Genomic DNA, 24,787 nt, shown 5'->3' on the forward strand with positions numbered 1-24,787 from the left:
CGGAATGGCGTTCAAGTATGTCTCAGAAACCTAGCCCAAAATGACTCAATCCACCACGCAAAGCTCGGTACGTTTTTGGAACTGGCGTACCGTTGCGAGGTGAACCGCTAGAAGGTAGCGCTCGATTCATTTTGGACCGGTCGGAAAAGTCCAGGCAGCCGGTTAAAAAAGGTGAACTAAGTTTTATTTGTGTTCGTAACATCGCTTTTGATGCTATTGTCGTGACAGGTGCGCTCATCTATTTGGCACGACAAATTCAAAATGGACGTCGGGCGCCATGAGCTTCATTCGCAGTCCCCTTGTTAACTCATTCACTGCCATTCACACATTTATTCACAAATCGACAATATGACGTAGAGCGCAGTTGCCAAATTTGTTCGGGTTTTGTTTTGTTGGTATTTTTTCATACTTGGGTGCCGATAAAGACCTCTGGTAGTGGTTTTTCTTTTCCACAAGGGGACAGCATTTCACTTTTTTCGTTTTAGCGTTTGTTCCAGCTTAAGCTGTTGTTAAAACGCTATATAAATCAATATGTCTGTATTGTATTGAATATTGTACAACTGCCCCCGTTTCAAGCTAAGACAACTCCAGACCCATATACCTTAGGAATTAACTCATTTTTTTTCTGATAAAAGAAGAGAGTCTTAAAGGACAACCGACACCATTTTTTGTTTCCTAACTGACATCAGAAAAAAAACATTTTATAGCATCTAAAACACACAGGCTCATATTTTTAGTCAAATACAAAACACCAGTAAAAATGAGTTAAAGTGTCCCAAAACGCCTTCAAAATGACCTCGGGATGACGAGTTTCAGAAGGTCCCGCCCCCTTGTTCGTGACAACTGCCTTGCTCCAGAATCAAAACAATGGCTTCAGAGAGTTCAGATTCGGAGAAGATGTTTTCTTGTTACTCATCCAGTTATGAATATGATTCAAATAGTTGTGAAGAGGGAAGCATACATGTTTGCAATCGATAAAAGAAGTCCTTCCGTATCAATTCGAGCCGTCAGGACTCCAATGTAGCGTCCCAGAAAATGCACAAGATGGCACCCAAGCTCCGTTGGAAATGGGCTGATTTGTCTGCTGGGAATTTGTGTCAACTAGTATCAAATAGTAGTCTTGATGCAACACACAACGATTCACGATCATGTTATTTATGTGTTTTCCTTCTAATTTCGCCATCAACACGGATCAACACGAAGTTTTCAGACCAAACAAAGTACCCAAAATGCATTGTGTGTCGCTTTCTCGGTCAGGGGCGTTCTAGACGTGACGTCACGTCCGGCATCGTCATCAACTCGAAAACAAGACTTCCTGAATATTCAGCGCAAGTCTTAAAACGTAACGGTCAATCTTTGTAAAATACGCTCAGTAGAAGTCATTTGAAGTGATGCGTCGGTTGTCCTTTAAGATTTCTTACACTGTATTTAATGCTTATGTAGTCCTAAAACTCAATATTCTGTGGGTCCTGCCATTTGAGTGAAAATGACCAAAACTCTGGCACTGGAGTGGACACATTTTTGCACGTCTGGCAATGAATGAGTTAACCGAGAGGCGATTCCGCTAGGCTCTCTCGTCGCGGCTGACGTGTACGAACGCAAGCGAGCGCTCGTTTCCGCAGTAATGACGGTCATAGGTCGGCATCTTCCATTAATTTCAGCCGGTCTGTATTACCGAGGGTGCTGTCGGTGGGGATTACGCCACCGCAGGCGCTAATCCATTGTTGCGTGGCTACTAAATCGTCACTGTCTTTAATTTGCCGTTCTTTTCAAGTGCAAAGAGAAGCCATTGCTCGTGACTCATTTGAGGTGAACAATTTTCACTTCTTTTCAAGGTGGATGTTGTTTTGGTTGAGATCAACCGTACGCTAACGTTTTAGCAATTCTGAAAAAGGGACTTTCAGTATCTGTTTGGGTGGTTTTGTGAAAAGTTGCCAAATTATTACTGCTTGTTCTTTTTAAGTAAAGGGGGGAGGGGGTATGGGGGGGCAGGGTGGACGCGTTCTCATTATACAGAGCGAGTATTTTCCATTTGTTTTGTCAGGACTTTGATGAGTTAGCCCTAATGAGCTAGCTGGCCTTATCATGTATCCTTTTGGCTTCAATTTGATGGAGTGCGTTGATATTGGTGAACTACTTACTGGGCCGCTCAGCCCCGGAGTGTTGCTCTTCTCCGGCGCTCACCCCACTTTTTAAATTAAAAATATATCAGATGGTTGTATAACCAGAAATGTTGGATTTTTTTTAATTTTTATTAGCAATGTTTCTCAAGTTGCAGTTTGGTTTTCGGATCGCCTCTTGTGCTAGCGCCGCAGTCTCTCTTGTGCTTGTCATTCACCTTGACCGTGTTGCCCACTCACACTTTGCTCATTTCCCGCTAGCGTGACCAATGGCACCATCACAACTACCCTCACACACCGATGCACCATGAGGAAAGTACACACGTTACCTCAGATCCAAGTTTGCAAAGGATTCGATTGGATTAGCCTTTATTAGTCTCACAGTGTAAGAATATACATTTCACAGGAGCAAAGTGATGAAAGGAAGAGGAAAGGAAAGGAGGAAGTAGAAAAGCAAAATACAGGAGCTGCTGGAAAGGCAGCCACACTCGCGGCTCCATCTTGAAGTCAAAACAACGACAAAAAAAAACTAAATAACAAATCATATGACACAATAACCCTTGCCCCTCTCAGCACGATGGGGGACAGAGCTTTCAGCTGCTCTGCCCCCAAACTACGGAACTCACTTCCTCCCAACATTCGTAACATCGATTCTCTTCCCACCTGCATTCAAATCTCAAAACCCACTTATTTAAAATTGCATTTTCTGCGTAGCTCTTTCTCTTGTTTCTATTTATAAGTGTATTTTATTTATTGTATTCTATTTGTGAATGTATTTTATTTATTAAAGTACCTGTAGATCAGGGGTGTCAAAGTCATTTTTTGCCGTGGGCCACATTGTTGTTATGGTTTCCTCTCGAGGGCCGTTATGAATTTGGGGAACCCATTAGAATGTTTAAATCCCTTCAAATATTACATATAGAGCACACTGCAAATTAATGAATAACTCGTTTTCAAATCTGAAGTCAAGAATAATGACTTTTATTGTGGTTGACATCCAAAAATATGAAATTTTGGCTCAGATTTTAGCAATCATCATGGAATTTAACAAGTTTGATTTGCTTTCGCGGGCCGAAAAAAATGATGTGGCGGTCCGGATTTGGCCCGCGGGCCTTGACTTTGACACCTGTGCTGTAAAGTGTCCTTGAGAGCTTTGAAAGACGCTTAAAATAAAATGTATTATTATTATTATTATTATTATTATTATTATTATTATTATCACAAAAGACACTGACAGTCATTTAATCTTCAGCACTTTCTGCACCCTCTTTGTTGTATGAAGCAGTTCTTGATGAAAAAAAGAGAGAATAAAAGCGTCCTTTTCACCGGTGGATCAGAGACGTACTGGTGAAATGTACAGGTCTGCTACAAGCTAAATGTTGAAAGCAAACATGAAGCTGTAGCATCCATTGAATTCCGAGCCGCGACAGTTCCACATACGCATCGGCACTCCTTCTCAAGCCATTTTAAATGTAACGCTTTCGCCGCCTCGCCACATTTGATTTCTGCTTGTGTCTTGCACAATGTCCATCATCAGTGTCTTCCTGGCAACTCCTCCATCTTGTTTATCGCACTACAGTAAAGTCTCGTTATATCGATATCGGATATATCGATAGTCCCGGTTATATCGATACTATTTCTAGGCACGCACGGAGAAAATTACATGCAAACAGGGTCGGATATATCGATAGTCCCGGTTATATCGATATTTTTTCGGACTCCCTTGAATATCGATATAACGAGACTTTACTGTAATTGGAGAGATGAAGTCATTTGGGGGTAAACGGCAAGTGCGCGAGGTCGTCGCGAGGTTTAATACAGTAAAGTGCCATCCATTACACGCTTTTGGTCATGTCCCTTCTTCCTTCCCGTTGTCAACGGCGCCTCGTTGCCGCAATCGTTTCAATTTAACGGCTTTGCTTCCCGTTTCTCGTTTATACCGCAATTAGGAAAATCTGCGCTTGTCCGACAACGTTTGCGAAATGGAGACGTACGACCGGCGGCGTGTGCGCACCTTGTTTAACGTTCCGCGGTGTGAAACAATTAGCATCGCAGGTGTTAGCGTCAGGCTGGGATGAGCTTAATTCATGCCTCAGTGTTCATAACTGTGTCATTCTTCCTGTTTTGCGCTATTTTTCTTTGACAACTTCATTGCCAACATTGTGGCAATATTCTTTGTACTGCTTTAGCAAGAGCGCAAGGTGTCACTAATGAAATCTGTGTATCTCTCTTGAGCAGTGGTTCTTTAACCAAGCTCAAGGACGCATGATGCACGCTTTATAAAAGGCATTTTTCCCCCTCAGAGTACCAGTCAACTTTTTTTTCTTTTTTTTTTTTTCGATTTTAACTCACTGACTGCCAGATGATGTGCAAAAATGTGTCCGCTCCAGTGCCAGAGTTTTTGTCATTTTCACTCAAAATTCCAGAATACAGACAGAATATTGAGTTTTAGGACTGCATAAACATTCAATGCTCCGTAAGAAACCTTAATTCCTTCTGTCATCCGAAAAAAATAGTTAATTCCTAAGTTATATGAGTCTGGAGTTATCTGAGCTTGAAATGGGGGCAGCTGTACAAAATACAATACGTACATGTTTATATAATGCTTTAACAACAGATGAAGCTGTAACAAAGCGCTAACATGGACAAAAAGGCAAATGCTCCCCCCTCCTGGATGGGAAAAGCATTGCCAGAGGCCATGGCCAGCGCGTTATCGGCACCCAAAGAAGAAAAAACAAAAAACGGACAAATTCCAGAATGGTGTCCCATGTCATACTTTTCAATTCCCGAATAAATTCAGGAATGGCATTGAATGAGTTAATGGACAAATCTCTTCCTGAAAAAAATGGCGAAATATTACAAGAATGATGATGTGAATCCATTTTTGGATAACATTTCAACCGAGCAATGCCAATGAACTTTAATGACTTGTCATTAAACTCAGAACTCTAATCAACTCCACAAGGTCAGTCTTGTGATGAAAGCACTGGCAGGCATAACTGCACAAAAAGGCACATTAGCATTTCTGTCTTTTAACAATGCTCTGAGAAAAAAAAAATACACCAAAATGGAACAAACAAAAGAGGAACACTTTATGGGGGGTCCAGTGATACCTTGGCTTACGAACTTAATTGGTTCCCAGAGAAAGTGTGTAAGGCGAAAAGTGTGTATCCCCAAAAAATATTTCCCATTGGAAACCATTAAAATGAGAATAATCCGTTTCCAGGTCCCCAATAAACATACTTTTCTACTTTCTAGTTTTCTAAGCCTTTAAACTAGCCAAAATATACCTTATTTTATGTATAATAAATGTGCCATGGTATTATAATTAAAGAAATAAACTGTACTGTATAATAAAGTTGTGTTCTTTACCTTTGTGATGGTTGTTAATGGCTTGATGGAATGAATGGAGTGGCCAGTTTCATCAGCATTAAACACTTGATGCGGAACATAGCCTTCTTCTATCACCATCTTGAGGAATGATCCCTTGTCGGTGCTTTCTCTGCGATAATTGTTATCTAATTCCTCATCAATTGTGTTCTGTTTAGCTGGGTTGATAGCTTCTGGCATCAAATGTACAGATGGCTTGTGCGGGTTATTTGTGGAGTTTGAACTATCAAAGTTCAAAGTCTCACTGTCGTCTGCCTGTCTCTTTAATGTTTAAACCACCCCCCCCTCACTGCTGCGTTCTTGACCAATCACGTGGCTTTAATCGAAGACTGAGGGTGGGGAATAGAGGACCATCCCGGAAAGTAGTTCATATGCCGAGGTAAAATGTTCATAAATTTAACATTTGTAAACCGAAAAGTTCATAAGCCAACGATGTCCACGATGAGTCGCTCCACATTGCCATGGTTTATGAGTCATGTGGGGGTTGGCAGTGTGGGAATCCACCGGATGGCCTCTTCTCAGATAAACAAAAGAAACAAAGGCCCAGACGGTTAATTAGTTGTTTAATGCCAGTGGATCAGTCCGCTGGTATTAACCGATGTACATGCAATAACTTCCTCGTGCTTTTTTTTTTTTTGCCTCTGGGGGCTCGGAAACGTGAGAAGGGGTTAAGGTTACGTTGTCCTGGATAAAGTTAAAGCATGTCCGCCGACGGGATCTTCGCTGCCGGGGATGAAATACGCCAAAGTACATTTCTCACCGATCTGGACAGTTTGAAGTGGCTCACTGTTCTCCATACACCATTTTGTGTCCTTTCGTATCATATTTGATACGGAGGTTTCTGGGACCTCTATCTCACATACATGATGAATTACAGTAAAGTCTCGTTATATCGATATCGGATATATCGATCGTCCCGGTTATATCGATACTATTTCTATGCACACACGGAGAAAATTACATGCAAACAGGGTCGGATATATCGATAATCCCGGTTATATCGATATTTTTTCGGACTCCCTTGAATATCGATATAATGAGACTTTACTGTATTTCATGAAAAAAAAACACTTTGTATGTGATCTGATAAATTTATTCTGCTCTCTGGTGCATGATCATGCCTCTACAGGAAGCTCAAATTTTGTTTTTGGTCATTTCCAAAATAGTTGCTCCCAGGGTATCGTGCAAGGAAAAGCATTGCTAATTTTTGGGAAGTTACGGTGAAAATAACATTAAAATACAAAATCATGTTTAAAGATACGTGTGTTTTTTTTTAAATAATGCATATTTACTCAGTAACCCCATTCTATATATTATAATTATAATGTGTACAAATGTCTCGATCAAATTTGATACTCCAGGCTATACAAAAAATAATAGGTTTTAAAATATAATAGGTTTTAAAATAAGAATTCCCCCAAATTGTCATTTCACTTTCCCAATCTACTTAATGCTTACTAAAATACAAACACACACTATTTGAATGACCTAATTCATCTAATCAATCACTGAAATTCCACCTATGACTTTAATGTCTGTCAAAAGTGGCCATAACCACTCATTGTATCAAATGTGATACAAAAACATATTTTATAAACAACATGAAAGAGCAAAAATGTTTTGGTGGATTTGTCATATAAGTCTTATCCCAGATCCCCAAAAATCTGAATTTTCTCGCTATTCTTTGATAGGTCAGGTCTTAAACACACTCAAACGATACAAGATCCAAACATGATCCATGATAGCTGTGGTATTACAGTAAAGTCTCGTTATATCGATATTCAAGGGAGTCCGAAAAAATATCGATATAACCGGGACTATCGATATATCCGATCCTGCTCAGAACTGCATTAAACAAAAGCCGCCAAAAGAGGGCAGCCAAGCGCCATATAAGAAACGGAGCAGGCCATTAGCTGCCTTTTTTTTTGGGTGAGAGATGTTCCCCCAATGTTGCCTCAAAATGGCACATATAATTCTTTAATGATTGTAAACATGTATGCTTTAATCTTCAGAACTACAGTGTATTTGAAACATATTCATAACTGGATGTGTAACAAGAAAGCATATTATGCGAATCTGAAGCCATTGTTTGGATTCACAAGCAATGCAAGACGTCTTGGCGTGAAGTCATTTTTATTTGCATTTGAATAAAAAGTGACATTGGCTGTCCTTTAATACACAGTATGGAATGTTAATAATTTTCAAAATCATCGCGCTTCAGCAGACAAAACAAGAAACATTGTTGCAAAAAACGATTGCATTAATATACAGTACAGTGGGCATGTTCATAACACAACAGGAAAACTGCAACGCTTACATCTTACTGTATTATGTATACAATTTAAAAAAGTCATCAATCTTCTTCTGCTTCCCATTTTTACCTTTTAACACAAACACTTCAATCTCGTCTGCTACACACGAGCTAGCGTCTGAAAATGAAAATGGCTCTGCTACACGGGTGCTGGGCACGTAACCAAGTCACCTGACCAAGTCGACCAATGGCGCGACTGATGGCGTGACACGTAACCAAGACACGTGACCAAGTTGACCAATGGCGCGACCGATGGCGTGTCACGTGACAAAGTCACACGGCCAAGTCGACCAATAGCGCGACCGATGGCGGCTCATGTGACCAAGTCGACCAATGGCGCGACCGATGGCGGCTCACGTAACAAGACACGTGACCAAGTTGACCAATGGCGCGACGGATATATCGATATAAACAACAAAAATGGCCGGCGGGGGATGAAAAGGAGCACCGTAATAACCGGATTATCGTAATAACCGGGTATCGCACTAAACGGTACTAATTATACATAAAAAGACTAGACATGTGCAAGGGAAATGAAAATAGTATCGTAATAAGCGGTACTATCGACATAACCGATATCGATATAACGAGACTTTACTGTACCTGTATATATTTTTGCTTGTAAATTCCCTTCAATCTCAGTTATCTAGCATGCTACCGAGCTATCTATTTGCTATTTTTAAGCTATCTATTAGCTGTCTGTCTGGCTGGCTGGCCATCTGGCTAGCTATTAGCTATCTGGCTAGCTATTTAGCTAGCTATCTAATAGCTATCTAATGCTATATAATAGCTATCTAATAGCTATCTACTAGCTGTCTAGCTGGCTACTAGCTATCTAGCTATCTATTAGCTATCTAGGAAGCTATCTAATAGCTATCTAATAGCTATATATTAGCTGGCTAGCTAGCTTTCTATCTATTTGAGTTACTTCTGGGTTGAGTGAAGGTTGGCACATATGGCTGCCGCTGCTCACCCACAGAAAAACTTATCCTGTGTCTGTAAAGTGACCTTGAAAGTTTTGAAAGACGGCTAAAAATTAAATGAATTATTATTATTATTATTATTATTATTATTATTATTATTACGGTTATGATTATTACAGTTACGATTATTATGATTACTATTACTATTACTATGATTACTATTATTATTATTATTATTATTATTATTTTGACTCTTATCTATTACTACCACTATTTATTATTATTATTATTATTATTATTATTGTTGTTGTTGTTATTGTTATTATTATTGTTATTAAAGGGTTAACCACATGTCGAAATTTAATACATGAGTCCTGCCGACACAATCCACGACCATGTATCGACCTTTTACAGATTGAATAACGCATTTGAACTGTATTTATTCACCCTCTGGATGACTGACGCCATGGCTTATTCTCTTGCAAGCATGTGAATAGTTGAGGGGGGGGGGATAAACTAATAATGGCCAACTAAAAAAAAAAGTGCACTTTGCTGATGTGCTCTTTTGAAACATCATTAAACGCTTCCCCAGCTCTAAAGAGAAGCTCACCGGTCCAGTCCTTGCTTTTGAAAACCCTTCTTACGTATATATCACCACATAGCCTTTATTGTCCTGCAATGAGATTTACTCTTAAGCTCCAAACAGAGAAAGGAAAGGAAAGGGAGGCAAGGGGAAGGGGGAGGAGGGGAGGGGATTCGATCCCCCCGAATGTGCTGCAGCGAAAGCGTTTGCGCTGCCAGTCCAAAGCCTGCTGGTGTGGCCTCTTACTATAAGCTTGCTTATGTGTAATGGAGCGCAAGGTGCTCAGGGACAAACGATAGCCGTGTTCTATTAAAAAAAAAAAAAGAGAGAGACTTTCAAGCTCCACTTGCTTGTTTACAAGTATTTTTTTTCTTGAGGCAAACCATTTAACACATTCACTGACATATGATGTGTAAAAATGTGTCCACTCCAGTGGCAGGGTTTTTGTCATTGTCACTTGAATTCACAGAATATTGAGTTTTAGGACGACATAAACATTCAATATGGCCTTAGAAACCTAAGAGTCTCTTCTTTCATCATAAAAAAAAAAACGGTTAATTCCTAAATTTATGGGTCAGGAGTTATATGAGCTTGAAATGGGGGCGGCTTTCCAAAATGCAATACATACATATTGGTTTATATAGCGCTTTATGAACAGTTGAAGCTGGAACAAAGCGCTAACATAGAAAAAAAGGGAAATGCTACCCCCTTGTGGAAAAGAAAAAAACATTGCCAACGGGCATGGCTAGCGCTTTGTCGGCACTCAGGCATGAAAAAAAAAACAAAACCTGAACAAATTCGGGCATGGCGCTCTACATCATATTTTCAATTCCCGAAAAAAAATGTGAATGGCAGTGAATGAGTTCATGTGTCTCCAATTGACTCATCTGAATTCAACCTGAAACACACACACACACACACACACACACACACACACACACACACACGCACACACACACACACACACACACACACACATTCCTGTTTCAATGGTTTTCTGAGGTCCGGATAACTCCAGATAAAGGAGTTAGGACCATCGTTGCTGCTAAGTTTAGAGACAAACTAGTGTTACATTTGAACACTAAATGCCACCCCATTTCCCACTTCAAGTTCTTTTAAAAACAAAGCAATAAAAAGTGGACTTGAAACTGAAATAACACCAGGAGTGAGGTTTATGAATGGCTACATTCAAAGTCCTCACCCCTGTAGTGAATTTGGTTAAAATATCGTTTGACTTTTTGTAGTATTAACTTTTTCCTCTCATTAACACACACCGTAAGTAAAAAATGTTTGTATCCAAGTGGAATGAAAAGACACACCAAGAAAATCATTTTGGGTGTATTTGTGAGGACCTCTCTGAAACTTTAACAGATGCATATATAGACCCTCTAGAAGCCTTTAGAATGAAAAACTTGTGATGACGGGCCAAAAAGTCCTCACTTGTCAAAAATGTCCTCACTATGTATGGTATAAAATGTTAGTGGTCCTCACATGACAAGTCATACAAACTAACACACACACACATTGTAAATTAAATGTATTATTATTATTATTGTATTACCTGACTTAACTTGACGTATGGTGTGTGTTTGTGTGGGGCGCATGAGCACTTCGCTCGTGTGCGTGTGTGTGTGTGTGTGTGCGTGTGCGTGTGCGTGTGTGTGTGTGTGTGTGTGTGTGTGTGTGTGTGTGTGTGTGTGTGTGTGTGTGTGTGCGTGCAATTCTGCTTAACTCACCATCCCATCTAAAACTACGGGGACATTTGTCTTTGCCGGGATTTTTTTTTGTCCAGTCCCTCCCTGTAAAAACAAAGCGCCCCATCTGGACAACACTGTGATTAGTGTGTGTGTGTGCGTGTGTGTGTGTGTGTGTGTGTGTGTGTGTGTGTGTGTGTGTGTGTGTGTGGTGCGTGCGCGTGCGCACCTCTGTCGTCTTGCCTTTGGATATTTGTGTAGCGCGCAGCCTGGCTGCTCTCCTTCACAGATAAAAATGTTGATTCCGCTCAAGATGAATTCTGTGCATGTGTGCGGGCGTTTGTCCGCTCAGCGTCCCGTACGGCGGAGGGGCAGCTGCGCGGCCATATGCGAGTCATTTGGCTCGCTCGGAGAGAAGCTAAATTCTGATGACAGACACATTGTCGGGCCCTTGGAGGACGACACGCACACACACACACACGCACACGTAACATTTCTCTCACACACTCGAAGAGGAAGTGTACATCAATCAATCACCTGGCTCCGTTTCGCTACATGTGGTGACCGTATGGTGTGTGTATACACACGCGCGCGCACACACAGGGAGCCTTCCCAGCAAGAGCATTTGTGATCCGTGCACCGTCCCGTGTGTCAGAAAGCAACACATGTTCCATAAAGAATCCCAATATTAGCCTTGTGGTGTTTATTCCATACATGTTTGGAGCAGGGGGTTTAATCATTTTGCCTCCCCCGCCACCCCTTCCCTCAAATAAGATTGCACATGGTGCTTTCCAGGGTAAATAAACATCTTGGCCAGCAAATATTTGAGCTAATGTTATGTCGGTGGAGCTTTAAAGTGGAGCGAGGGAAGGCGCTTTAAATCACTGCGTGGCAAATTAAAATAAATACATAAACAGATAAATCAATTAAAAATACTGACGTAAATAAATAAATAAACAGATCAATAAATTACACAAAAAATAAATAATCAAACAATAAATAAATATATAAATGAATAATCGCATAAATAAATAGATACATGGATTAATAAAAATAAACAAATATAAATAAATGAAAAGACTGGGGGAACGGTCAGAATATTAATGTTTATATTATGAAAAATTAGGCACACCTGTCAATCAAAACGGAATCTCTTTGTAAAGACAGTTTTATTTTACATCTTAATTACAATCAAGCAATAAATAAATAAATAATAAAATAGCTAAATAAATAAATACATGCATTAAACAGACAAACAGATAACTATATTAAAATAAACAAATGAATGAATAAGACTAATAAATAAACAGATAAATACATTAAAAAACAATGAATTAATTAATTAAATGAATCGACAAACAGATAAATAAATAAATAATCTAACAAAAATAACGAAATAAATAGGTACAAATAAATATATACATAAATAAATAGATATATAAAAAGATAAATAAATTAAAATAAATACATACATAAATGGAATGTATTATTATAAACGAGACTGATGAATAAATTTTAACAAATAATTAATTACATGAAATAAATAAATAATCAACCAATAAAATAAATAAATAATGAAATAAATAAATACATAAATACATAAACAGGTAAATAAAATAAATGAATACACAAATGGATAAATAAGACTAATAAACAGATAAATAGAAATTAAAATAAAAAATAATTGCATGAATAGATAAACAGATCAATACATTAAAATAAATAAATCATCAAACAAAAATAAATAAATAATACAATAAATACATAGACTTTTCTTGATTCATCAGCGCAAGCTCTCATATCCAGGATTTTCCTCACCCTTACAACCAGCCTGTCACCTCCTACAAAAAAAAATCTCCAAAAAGGACTCAGCAACGGATTTGTGATATTTCTATTAATTTCCATGCTGCAAAATTGATTTGAGAAAGAACTGGAACGAATGAAACTGTATTTTCTATGCTCTGTGAAGCATTAAAAAAAGTCAATATAAAACAAAATTGCAAGTGGAAATTGATGGGCTGGTATTTTAAAAAAGATGAGGTAGCAACATTGTAAAGGTGGCGACCTGGGGGACCTCAAACTTAATGGGATGGAGAAACGCTGTGATTGGCTCATTACCGTGATGGAGCACGTTGCCACGTCGTGCGGGCCAGTTCACCTCGTCGTCCACATCTGTTCCTCACATCCTATCCTTTACCACTTACCTTGCAAAACACTTCTCCGAACTCCTCCCTTTTTGTCTTGTCTTTTTTTTCCTCCGTTCGCATTGACCTTTGACCCCAATGTTCATTTTCTTTGTGTGGCTCCAGCGGCGGCGAGGCAGCGGTGTGTTTTGCGCCAATTGTTTGACCACCAAGACGTCGCTGTGGAGAAAGAACGCTAACGGCGGCTACGTCTGCAATGCCTGCGGCCTCTATCAGAAGTTGCACTCGGTAAGCCCGCATTCTCGCCACATTCACAAATATTTTTTTGCTTATCCATGTCGTGGAAACTAGAACAAATTTTAAAAATCATAAAATTGCACAATATCGTGATTGCAATTAAATATGTCATTTTTTTCTATTTGCCCTCTTTCATACTTTTGGAGAATGGCAATCAATAAATGACCATATTTTTCACACTATAACCCGCATCTTCAATGAATGGCCTATTTTAAAAAACATTTTACACACAGGGCGCACCGCATTATTAAATGAAAAGACAAGCAAGGGAACCAGCTATTATGGCCTATTTTAAAAAACATTTTACACACAGGGCGCACCGCATTATTAAATGAAAAGACAAGCAAGGGAACCAGCTATTAATGATGTTTTTACTGTGTCTGTTTGCATCTGTTGCTGTTGAAATATCACAACTTTATGCAAAAAGCTATCCATTCCATCAAGCCATCAACGACCATCATCAGGTAAATAAAATAACTTTATTATAAAGTACAGTTTATTTCTTTCATTACAATACCATAGAATATTTATTATACATAAAATAAGGTACATTATGTGTAGCTTATTCAGTAGAAATTTATGTTTTATGGGGACCTGGGAACGGATTATTCTCATTTTAATGGTTTCCTATGGGAAATTATTTTTTGGGATACACACTTTTCACCTTACACACTCTGTCTGGGAACCAATTAAGTTCGTAAGCCAAGGTATGGAGTTTTCGCAACCAAACACTTTGCAGAATGTTTATAATATGGAATATTGATCAATATTGAAGGTGCATCGAAATACAAGGCCCATTGTCGGCTTTTGAGAAAAATGTGTGCCTTATTGTATGGAAAATACGGTCATCTTTATTGGCCAAGTGTGTAGAACATGCTGCACTAGTGTCATCATAAAAAAAGACATGACAAATAAGTATGAAGGACACTCACTAATAATGGCTATTCTAATCTAATCTAATCTAATTCCTTCATCTAAGTGAAGTGACAACTGAAACAATGTGCCAGGTATCAAGTGGAGTTAAAGTGATCAATGGTAGGATAAAATATGCTAACGGTTGGACAATAAGTGAACAATTTTAAAGTGATGAGTCGCCGTATTTGTAGTAAAACAAGTGTGCAATTGTGCAGATGTCTTTGAGCGCCTCAAAAAAAGGTGGTGGGCAGGGTGCGAAGGGTACCGTCGGATTTTCCGTGCCCTAGTCTTGGTTCAATGACAGACTTATCTCAATCTAAATGTTATGGTTTTATAAGAGATTAAACAAGCGCTTCAACAGTAGCCTTCTAATAAATTGCAATCTGGAATTGGATTTGATCAATTGTTCAGCCCGAGTGAAAACATGGCTAAATCGCGCGCTGCATCTTAGAGAACTAAAGTCCAAGGCTCCGGAAGCCTGCGCATCTGTTCACCCTTAGCATAGAAAATAAACACTGCAAATTGCGCTCCCTCAAGATCCATCGCGCTGCGACTCCTGCTGTGGAAACATAATATTGTGCAAAGTATATTTGATTTGGCTGCCGGGGAGTCGCAGACCTCGACTCGGCTTCCTCCGGAGCGCCAACAACGCCGTGGCGTGAACCGAGCCGACCAGCCATCTCCAGCCTGGGGAGAGACGATGGAAATCCCAAACTTAATTAGACTCCATGAATTACAGATGAGATAACGACACCCGGGTTCCGGAATCGGCTGCCTTTTCCAGCGCAAATCGCCTCAGACTCGCCCTTGCCGACTTTTGGAGTCATTTCACGCATCGCCATGTTTGCATATTGACTTTTGAAGACGGCCTTGTTCCACCGCAAGGTGCTCCCGGTGTCGTATCCCGCAGAGTTGATTTAATAAAAGCGCCGCCTGCTTGACAATTACTGAATGGAGCCTCAAAATGCACGGTGTGGCGAAAGATAGGAAAATACAGTGATACCTTGGCTTACGAACTGGATCGGTTCCCAGACAGTGTGTAAGGCAAAAAGTGATGGTCGTTACCTTTGTGATGGTCGTTGATGGCTTGATGGAATGGAGTGGCCGGTTTCATCAGCATTAAACACTTGATGAGGAACGTAGCCTTCATCTTTCACCATCTTGAGGAATGATCCCTTGTAGGTGCTTTCTCTGCGATAATTTTACCTTGTTCTTCAGTGTTCTGTTGAGCTGGGTTGATAGATTTTTGCATCAAGTGTACAGATGGCTTGTGCGGGTTATTTGTGGAGCCTGATTGATGGGATATTTTAACCTTGCAGTAGACACTGCCTTTGATCTATGTAATGTCATGAGAAGCTAGCTCTCAGCGGGACAGGACAAGGAGCGCAATGGGCTGTTTGAATACAAACAAAGGTTTTAATAAAGGGTTTCAGGGGGGAATTCACAAGTAACAAAGGCAAGAATAGTGTCTCTTTCAATATTTAAATCATAATAAAGTCTCTTCTGATGTGAAACTGAAGACAGAGTTCTTTTCCATGAGTTTCTAGGCCTCACCCCTCTGGACGTCCTCCTCATGTAGCCTAGCCACCTTTAGCAAGGTCCGAATCCAGTGTCCTGTCGTGTGGTCCCAACTGTCAATGAGTTCCACGCGGCAATCAATTTCTCCACAGAGCACAGCAACACGGTTTGTCTCCCCCGGGGCACAAAAGCCTTGCCAAGCCGTGATCAGCCGCAGGTGTGGTGTTTGAATTGCTGCCTTCCACCAGATGGGGCCAAAACTCTCTCTGGGTGAAGCATTTTAGGGGGATGTATTTGCCCTCCAGAACCCAGCCTCTCGTGACATCACAATTATCAAAGTTGAAATGCGTCCAAATGTCACTGTTTTCTATCCATTTTCTTACTCTCTCTCTGTTGTCTGCCAGTCTTTTTAATGTTTAAACCACCTACCCTCACTGCTGCGTTCTTGACCAATCACATGGCTTTAACCGAAGACTGGGGGCGGGGAATAGAGGACAAAACCAAGTCGGCTGCCATTTTCTTGTTAGAACGGGCTCGTACGCGAACGACACATCATCCATTGTGTCGCTCCGTGTATATCCCGAAAAATAGTTTGTATGCCAAGGTAAAATTTTCATAAATTTACCGTTCGTAAAGCGAAAAGTTCAGAACCCAAAGGGTTCGTAAACCAAGGTATCACTGTATCTTGAAATATGACTCCAACCTTGGCGTTCAAATGCTGCAAAAACACCAACATAAGGTCGCTTGAATTTCCGTTGATGCATTTCACAAATGTGTCATGAATAAGGTAATAATTCTACACCGAAAAATAAGAAAATTCCTCCCTATCGACTCCAGTTATTACGACGACCGTATTTTACATGCCACGATAAAAAGTTTTATTTACTTGACACACATTATTCGTGAGGATCGCAGCTGGGGCGGGGGAGGGAAAAAAAGACGAAAAAAGCTGGCCGAGTGAGAGTGCACGGGGAGAGTTATGAATATGGAGTTGCCGGGTGTGATAAATGGACACGCTTTCTTTTGACTCCATGAAATACTTTGTCTTTGTTCCCATTGGTTCATTTCAGACAAAATTGTCAATAGGGGATTGTTTCATGATCTATTTACCGTATTTTCCGGTGTATAAGGCACACCCAAAAGCCTTGATTTTCTTCAAAATCTGACCCTGCATGTTATACACCGGTGCACCTTATATGTGAAGTCATATTAATAATAATAATAATAATAATAATAATAATAATAATAATAATAATAATAATACATTTCATTTATAAGCGCCTTTCAAAACTCTCAGAATCAGAATCAGAAAACCTTTATTCGTCCCACAATGGGGAAATTTGCAGTCCACAGCACCAATTGTGACACTAATAAAGGTATATCCAATCCAATTGAAAGGGGATGGGGTGGCGGGTGAAAGGATAGAAAACAAGATATTCTGAGCATAACAAAATAAAACTGTCAACTGTATACTGTGAAAATGTAAATGTGCAAAACCGTTTCATAAAAAAACTGTACATAGTGCAAGTATCAAGAAAGGCACATTGAAATATTGCATCAACCCATTTTTTTTTATTCACATGTGATCACTGAGAATTGCAAAGCCTGACAGCAGTCGGTAGGAACGAGCGGCAGTACCTGTCTTTCTTGTAGCGCGGGTGTAATAGTCTCTGGCTAAAGGAGCTACCCAGTGCTGTCAGGGTGGGCAGGAGGGGGTGGGAGGGGCTGTCCATCATAGCTTTTAGTTTAGCTAGCGTCCGTCTGTTGCCCACCTCCTCCAGAGAGTCCAGCGAGCAGCCCAGGACAGAACTGGCCCTCTTGACAAGGTGTTCCAGTCCTTTTCTGTCCCGGGTGGTGATGCTGCCTGACCAGCAGACAATTCCATAGTGGATGGCTGAGGCCACCACAGAGTCATAGAAAGTATTTAGGAGTGACCTGTGAACTCCAAAAGACCTCAGTTTCCTAAGTAGGAAGAGGTGGCTCTGTCCCTTTTTGATTAGGGCATCCGTGTTTGTAGTCCAGTCCAGTTTATTGATGAGAGTAACACCCAGGTACTTGTAGGCGCTCACCCTCTCAATGTCCGATTCCTGCAGAAGTCCACCACCAGCTCCTTGGTTTTCCCGGTGTTGTCTCAAGGTCACTTTTCAGCCACAGGATAAGTTTTTCTTTGAGTGATAAATAGCTAATAGACAGACAGATAGCTAACTAGACAGCTAAGTAGCTAGCTAGACAGCTAATTAGCTAGCTAGATAGCCAGCTAGGTACCTAGCTAGATAGCCAGTCAGGTACCTAGCTGGACAGCCAGTCCGGTAGCTAGCTGGATAGCCAGTCAGGTAGCCAGCTAGGTAGCCAGCTAGGTAGCCAGTTAGGTAGCCAGCTAGGTAGCCAGCTAGATAGCCAGCTAGGTAGCCAGCTACTTATCCAGCTAGATAGCCAGCGAGGTTGCTAGCTGGATAGCCAGCTAGGTAGCCCGCTAGGTAACCAGTTTGGTAGCGAGCTAGGTAGCCAGCTAGATAGCCAGCTAGGTAGCTAGATAGGTAGCCAGCTAGGTAGACAGCTAGATAGCCAGCGAGGTTGCTAGCTGGATAGCCAGCTAGGTAGCCAGCTAGGTAACCAGCTAGGTAGCCAGCTAGATAGACGGCTCGGTAGCCAGCGAGGTAGCTAGCTAGATAGCCAGCCAGCTAGATAGCAAGCTTTCATGGCAGTTGTATTGAAATAGAGCATACTCATTGATCTACGTATCTTGAAGTGAAAGTGTATTTTTCCCCACTCTATTATTTACAACAAATTAATAAATAAACCATATTTTTTTCACATCATAAAACATGTTATATTGTCGCCGTGATAAGGAAAAAAAGCTTTTTACAATAAATCACAGTCATTGAATAAATACACATTGACTACATATTTGTAGAATTCTTTCGGATAGTAGGTATATTTTATATATGCTGAGCCACAACAGGTCTCAGCTGCAACTACTGTCAGCAGCTACTGACTCCATTCCCCCACCATATAAGAACCCCAGCCTCTACTGTAGCACTTTACAATGTGCTGTGCCTTATATTAGGAAAACTTTTATATATTTATATATTACATTTGTTCAAGTTGTACATATTTATACTCTACGTCAGGGGTGTCAAAGTCATTTTTTGCCGCGGGCCACATTGTAGTTATGGTTTCCGCTCGAGGGCCGTTATGAATTTGGGGAACCCATTAGAATGTTTAAATCCCTTCAAATATTACATATAGAGCACACAGCAAATTAATGAATAACTCGTTTTCAAATCTGAAGTCAAGAATAATGACTTTTATTGTGGTTGACATCCAAAAATATGAAATTTTGGCTCAGATTTTAGCAATCATCATGGAATTTAACAAGTTTGATTTGCTTTCGCGGGCCGAAAAAAAATGATGTGGCGGGCCGGATTTGGCCCGCGGGCCTTGACTTTAACACCTGTGCTCTACGTCATATTTGGAAAACCTTTTTCATTCATTGAAGGTGCGTCTTATATATGGAAAAAGTTTGAAAATACACTATTCATTGGGGTGGGGGGTGCGCATTATACTCCGGAAAATACGATATTTATTTTTCGCACGTGACTGTTTGACCCTTATAATTAACTCTCATTAACTCTTTTTTTTCCTGATGGAACAAGAGAGTCTAAGGTTTCTTACGCTGTTGTTTATGTTTATGTAAACCTAAAACTCAATATTCTGAGGGTCCTGCAATTTGAGTGAAAATGACAAAAACCCTGGCACTGGAGTGGCCACATCATCTGGAAGTGAATGAGTTAGAATATCGCCCTCCTCTGGTGCTTGGAGGCATCTGACCTAAAGTAACCCTGGGTATGCAATCATAAACACGTTTTAAAATGGCTACCCAACTGGGATGTTTATTATTTATTTTTGTTTTGTTCAACTGCAGTTGCAGCTTCAATGATCAGATGTAAGCACTCCGCCTTGTGGTCAGTGTAGGAACTGAACAGTAAATAAAAATGCGCAAACCTGAAGTGACGCCCACTGTGACGAGGCGCAGGTCCCACCCCGGTCCCACTTTTGTTGTCCTGTGATTGGTTGCACCCGTCGTTCACGTGGAAAAACGTCCCCGCGTGCTATCGTGACCTGGTTTGCCTTGTGTTGCAGACGCCCAGACCCCTCAACATCATCAAACAGAACAACGGTGAGCAAATCATCCGCCGACGCACCCGCAAGCGCCTCAACCCGGACACGCTGCCGTCCGAGAACCCCGCCCCCAAGCAGCAGCGGTCCGCCAGCGGCGGCGGCGGCGGCGGTGGCGAGGAGCGCGTCAACGGCGACGAGGCGGAGCGGGTCTGCGCACCCGTCAAGAGCCAGCAGCAGCCGTCCCCCCGATCGCGCTCGCCGCGCTCCACGCAGGCCTTTCTGGCCAACCAGACGCTGGAGATCCACCGCCGCATGCCGCCGCTGCTGCTGCCGTCTCACCCGCCGTCCTCCGAGGCAGCGGAAGCGGGGAAAGTGGGCTCGGGGGGCGGCTCGGAACGAGGGAGCCCCATCGAGAAGTACATGCGGCCGTCCAAAGCGTCCAATTACTCGCCGCCGGGCTCGCCCATCGAGAAGTACCAGTACCCTCTGTTCCCGGTGCCGTTGCCCCTCACCCTCTCGCCCGACTTGACGCCCGAATCCGACTGGCTGCGCTTCTGGAGCAAATACAAGATGGCCGCCGCCTCCGGCATGGGAAACTTAAGCGCGGCAGCGGCGGCGGGTCTGGCGAACAACGCACACTACCTGGGCGCCATGGTGGCGCCGGTGCAGCAGCACCCCCCGCAGAGCTACGCCGCCGTGCCTTACTGCGCCTCGCCGTACTCGCCGCTCCCGCCGCCGCCCGCCCCCGCGCAATACCCGGCGCCGCCGCTCCACCCTCAAACCTCGTCGTCGTCATCCGCGGAGAGCGAAGCGCCTTTGGACCTCGCCACGCGGCAGCGGGACGCCGCCGATTCGCCGGACAAAAAAAAGCGAGCGTCCCCGTCGTCCGCACGCCTGAAAGTCGCCGCCGAGGAAAGCGGGAACCCGTCCGCCCGCGTCACCGCCGACGTGGCCACGCAGGACGAGCCCAGCCACCGCTGCCTGCACTGCGGCATCTACTTCCTGGATGAGGTCATGTACGCGCTGCACATGAGTTGTCACGCCGACCGGGAGCCGTTCCAGTGCGGATTCTGCCTCCACGTCTGCGCCGACCGCTACGATTTCACCACGCACATACAGCGCGGCTTACACCGCGACTCGGACAAAAATACGCCGCCGTCGAAGGATCGGAGCGCCGACGCCGCTGTGGATCCGAATCCAGAACATCCACTTTCGGAACCGGAGCGTCCCGATTTGATGATCGAATCGAAAACGGAGGAAGAAATGCCGGCCGGCGATCTCGGCGACGTTGCGAAAAAAGACATTTCCTGCGACGACGCCACAGAGGAAAGCGAGGAAGGTCACAAAATGGCATCCGGCGCTGACCAGGAGAACGTGGAGGGGCATTGATGCCCTCTCGAGAACATTGACGTGAAGCTCCCGAAGGCGAGCTGTACAAAACAACATCCCAATGCTGGAATAGATATGACCCCTGCGAAGTGCTGCTGGGACGGAGGAAAATTCATAGAGAAATGATGAGTAGCCAAAAAAAAAAAACGGTTCTGATGGTATCACGGGGATTGGTGGTACACCCGGCGTCCTTCTCTGCTGTGCAAAAAAAAAAATCCGATTTGGATCAAAAGTGGGTCAGCGCGTCATCTGCAAAAAAAAACTCCCAATGCCATGACTTTTTGTCTCTGATATGGACGCCGCTATCCAGAAACTGGCCCAAAAGTGCTTGAAAACGATGCCAACCCGGAACATGGACGGAACCAATTGACAATTTGGTCCTTCCTTCAGCTTTCCTGATCCTCCTTGGCTGCCTTTGCCATTGCCTGCCTGAAAATAGAACAAAACAACAATCAATCATTAACCTGCTTAACATTTTGTATCCAATAATAATAATAATAGAAATATTCATGAGAATGACAATAATATTGTTCTATTACAAAAAAAATGCAATTTCTTACACTTTTTCTTATCGGTTATTTTGTAGAGGCATTTTTTTCCCAGACTTGGTACGACAAATATTTGTTTTCAGTATTTTTTTTGTTTATTTTTTGGGGGAAATATGTTACAAAAGTATGTCTGAGTGTGTGTGTGCGTGAGGGTCAAAGGGCGCGTCCGTCCCCGATCATGGATGTAAACAAAATGAAGGTTTGTGCTATTTCACTCCTCAGGGGTCACGCGTGTTGCACACCAGCCCGCCTGCTTGTATTTTTGTTCTTTTTTTTGGGAATGTTTTTATGATTTGTAAGTTTTTAACATGTACATGATGTAGCTGATGTTCTCACAAATGGTAGGGGTCGGGCGGTAAGATGGTTAAGGGGGGGTCCTCGATTTATGACGAGTCGTTAACCTATGGCGGCATAGAATCATTTTGAATGAAGAGCATCTGGATTTTAGATGGTCTTCATTCTAATAATAATAATAATAATAATAACAATACAGTAAAGTCTCGTTATATCGATATTCAAGGGAGTCCAAAAAAATATCGATATAACCGGGACTATCGATATATCCGACCCTGTTTGCATGTAATTTTCTCCGTGCGTGCATAGAAATAGTATCGATATAACCGGGACTATCGATATATCCGATATCGATATAACGAGACTTTACTGTAATAATAAAACATTTGATTTCTAAGCGCCTTTCAAAACTCTCAAGGTCACTTTACAGTCACAGGATCGTTTTTTCTGCGGGTGAGAAGCGGCAGCCACATGCGCCAGCGTTCACTCAACCTGGAAGTAACTCAAATAGACAGAAAGCTAGCTAACAGATAGATAATAGATAGCCAGTGTTAAGGCAATGAATTACCTTAAGAGCCAGCTAGACAGTTAGCTAACTCGCTAGATAGCCATATAGCTAATAAATAGCCAGCTACATAGCTATGTAGCTAGACAGATAGCAAATAGATAGCCAGCTAGACACTTAGCTAACTAGTTAGATAGCCATATAGCTAATAAATAGCCAGCTACATAGCTATGTAGCTAGACAGATAGCAAATAGATAGCCAGCTAGACACTTAGCTAACTAGTTAGATAGCCATATAGGTAATAAATAGCCAGCTACATAGCTACTTGTGCCAAAAGATAGCAAATAGATAGCGAGCTAGGTAGCTAGCAAATAGATAGAACCAAGCGGTGCAGTCCGACTTTTATATTCTAAAATAGCGCCTTTTAATTGTTATCTGGATTGGATTTGGATTAGACTTTATTAGTCTCGCGGTGGAGGAATTTACATTTCACAGCAGCAAAGTGATGGAAGGGAAAGGAAGAAGTAGCAAAACAAAATATAGGAGCTGCTGTAAAGGCAGGCACTTTCGCGGCGCCATCTTGAAGTCAAAAGAACAACTGAAAAACTAAATAACAAATAATGGTGCAACACAAGAGACATAGTCATTCAATATTAAGCACTTCCAGCATCCACTTTGTTGTACGAAGCACTTATAGATGAAAGAGGAGAAGCTCAAATGTCTTTTTCTCCAGTGGATCAAGGGACGTCATGGTGGAATATGCACGTCTGCTACAAGCTAAATGTTAAAAGCAAACACGTAGCTGTAGCATCCATTGACCAAAAGAGATTGTCTCACATCTCCATGTCAATCCACTTCAATTCCAAGCTGCGGCACATCCACGTACGCATCGGCGTTCCTTCTTCTCATCGCCTGCTCCTCAAGCCATCCAGCCGCAGACTGTTCAACAGCAACCGACCTTTCCGGGCGCCGTCATCTGATTCCACCCCTAAAAAAATTCCCATGGACTTCATCTACCTTCCCCCTTAAAGCGACAGCGACGCCTCCATCAACATTTTCAATTGATGTCACGACTGATGACGACTTTACGACACCGCTTTCCCTCGTCATGGCCGCCCACTGTCATCAATCAATAGCAATTGCCAACGCGGTGGTCAAAATCAGAATTTACAGACGATATTTGTTTGACAAGGACATTAATATAAAACCATCAAACGGCAGCGAATGTGACAAGTTCATTGACCGCTACCTTCGTCATAAATCGGGACTAGCGTAAATCGAGGACCCTCAATTTAGTTCATGTTTTCATACTGATTATGTTTCCTTTTTTTTTTTTTTTGGGGGGGGGGGGGGGGGGGGTGGGGAGGCGTTAAATAATTTACAGTCTGGTTTCTAACCAGTAGGCAGTGTGCTCCAGGTCACCTTATCAGTCTTACTGATTCATTTTACTGTGCAATGACTTCACAGGAACTAGACCGTTATTTTTCCTTACATTTTCTCTTGTCTCGGTTAAACTATTTTTGTGCTTCTCAACTGTTTACATACATAGTCATGACATAACCAGGTAGGGGGGAAAAAAAAAAACTTAACCCGCCTTGCTGCCTTACTTAAAGGACAACCGACGCCTCCGGACAAGTTGTATCCATAATTTGTAAAATCACTTCAAATAACTTCTGCTGAGCATATTTTACAAAGATTCCACGGCATATAGCTATATTTTACGTTTTAAGACTGGCGCTGAATATTCAGGAAGTCTTATTTTCGAGTTGATGACGATGCCTGATGTGACGTCACGTCTGGAACGCCCCTGTCCGAGAAAACGACACACAATGCATTTTGGGTACTTTGCTTGGTTTGAAAACTTCTAGTTGATCAGTGTTGATGGCGAAATTAGAAGGAAAACATAAATAATGCGATGGTGAATCGTTGTGTGTTGCACCGAGACTACTATTAGATACTAGTTGACACAAATTCTCAGCAGACAAATCAGCCCATTTCCAATGGAGCTTGGGCGCCATCTTGTGCATTTTCTG

General features: G+C 41.9%; 1 protein-coding gene and 1 long non-coding RNA gene across 3 annotated transcripts in view; one reads left to right on the forward strand and one right to left on the reverse strand.

The window, feature by feature from the left end:
• Positions 1–5,709, reverse strand: part of LOC148882732 (uncharacterized) — a 33,935-nt gene extending 28,226 nt beyond the window's left edge. The window contains exon 1 of the long non-coding RNA XR_016118615.1: positions 5,493–5,709. This is a non-coding gene — a long non-coding RNA (uncharacterized LOC148882732). The remainder of the gene's footprint in view (positions 1–5,492) is intronic.
• trps1 (trichorhinophalangeal syndrome I) overlaps positions 1–24,056 on the forward strand; it is a 119,962-nt gene extending 95,906 nt beyond the window's left edge. For both annotated transcript variants that reach the window (XM_089023255.1, XM_089023254.1), the window contains 2 exons: positions 13,331–13,453; positions 20,039–24,056. In XM_089023255.1, coding sequence (XP_088879381.1) covers positions 13,331–13,453; positions 20,039–21,406 — 1,491 coding nt within the window. In that variant the 3' untranslated portion in view covers positions 21,407–24,056. The remainder of the gene's footprint in view (positions 1–13,330; positions 13,454–20,038) is intronic.
• The last annotated feature ends 731 nt before the right edge of the window (positions 24,057–24,787 follow it).

This window comes from Hippocampus bargibanti, linkage group LG20 (assembly GCF_051943395.1).
Source record: "Hippocampus bargibanti isolate YZ-2025 linkage group LG20, ASM5194339v1, whole genome shotgun sequence".
Taxonomy (NCBI): Eukaryota; Metazoa; Chordata; class Actinopteri; order Syngnathiformes; family Syngnathidae; genus Hippocampus; species Hippocampus bargibanti.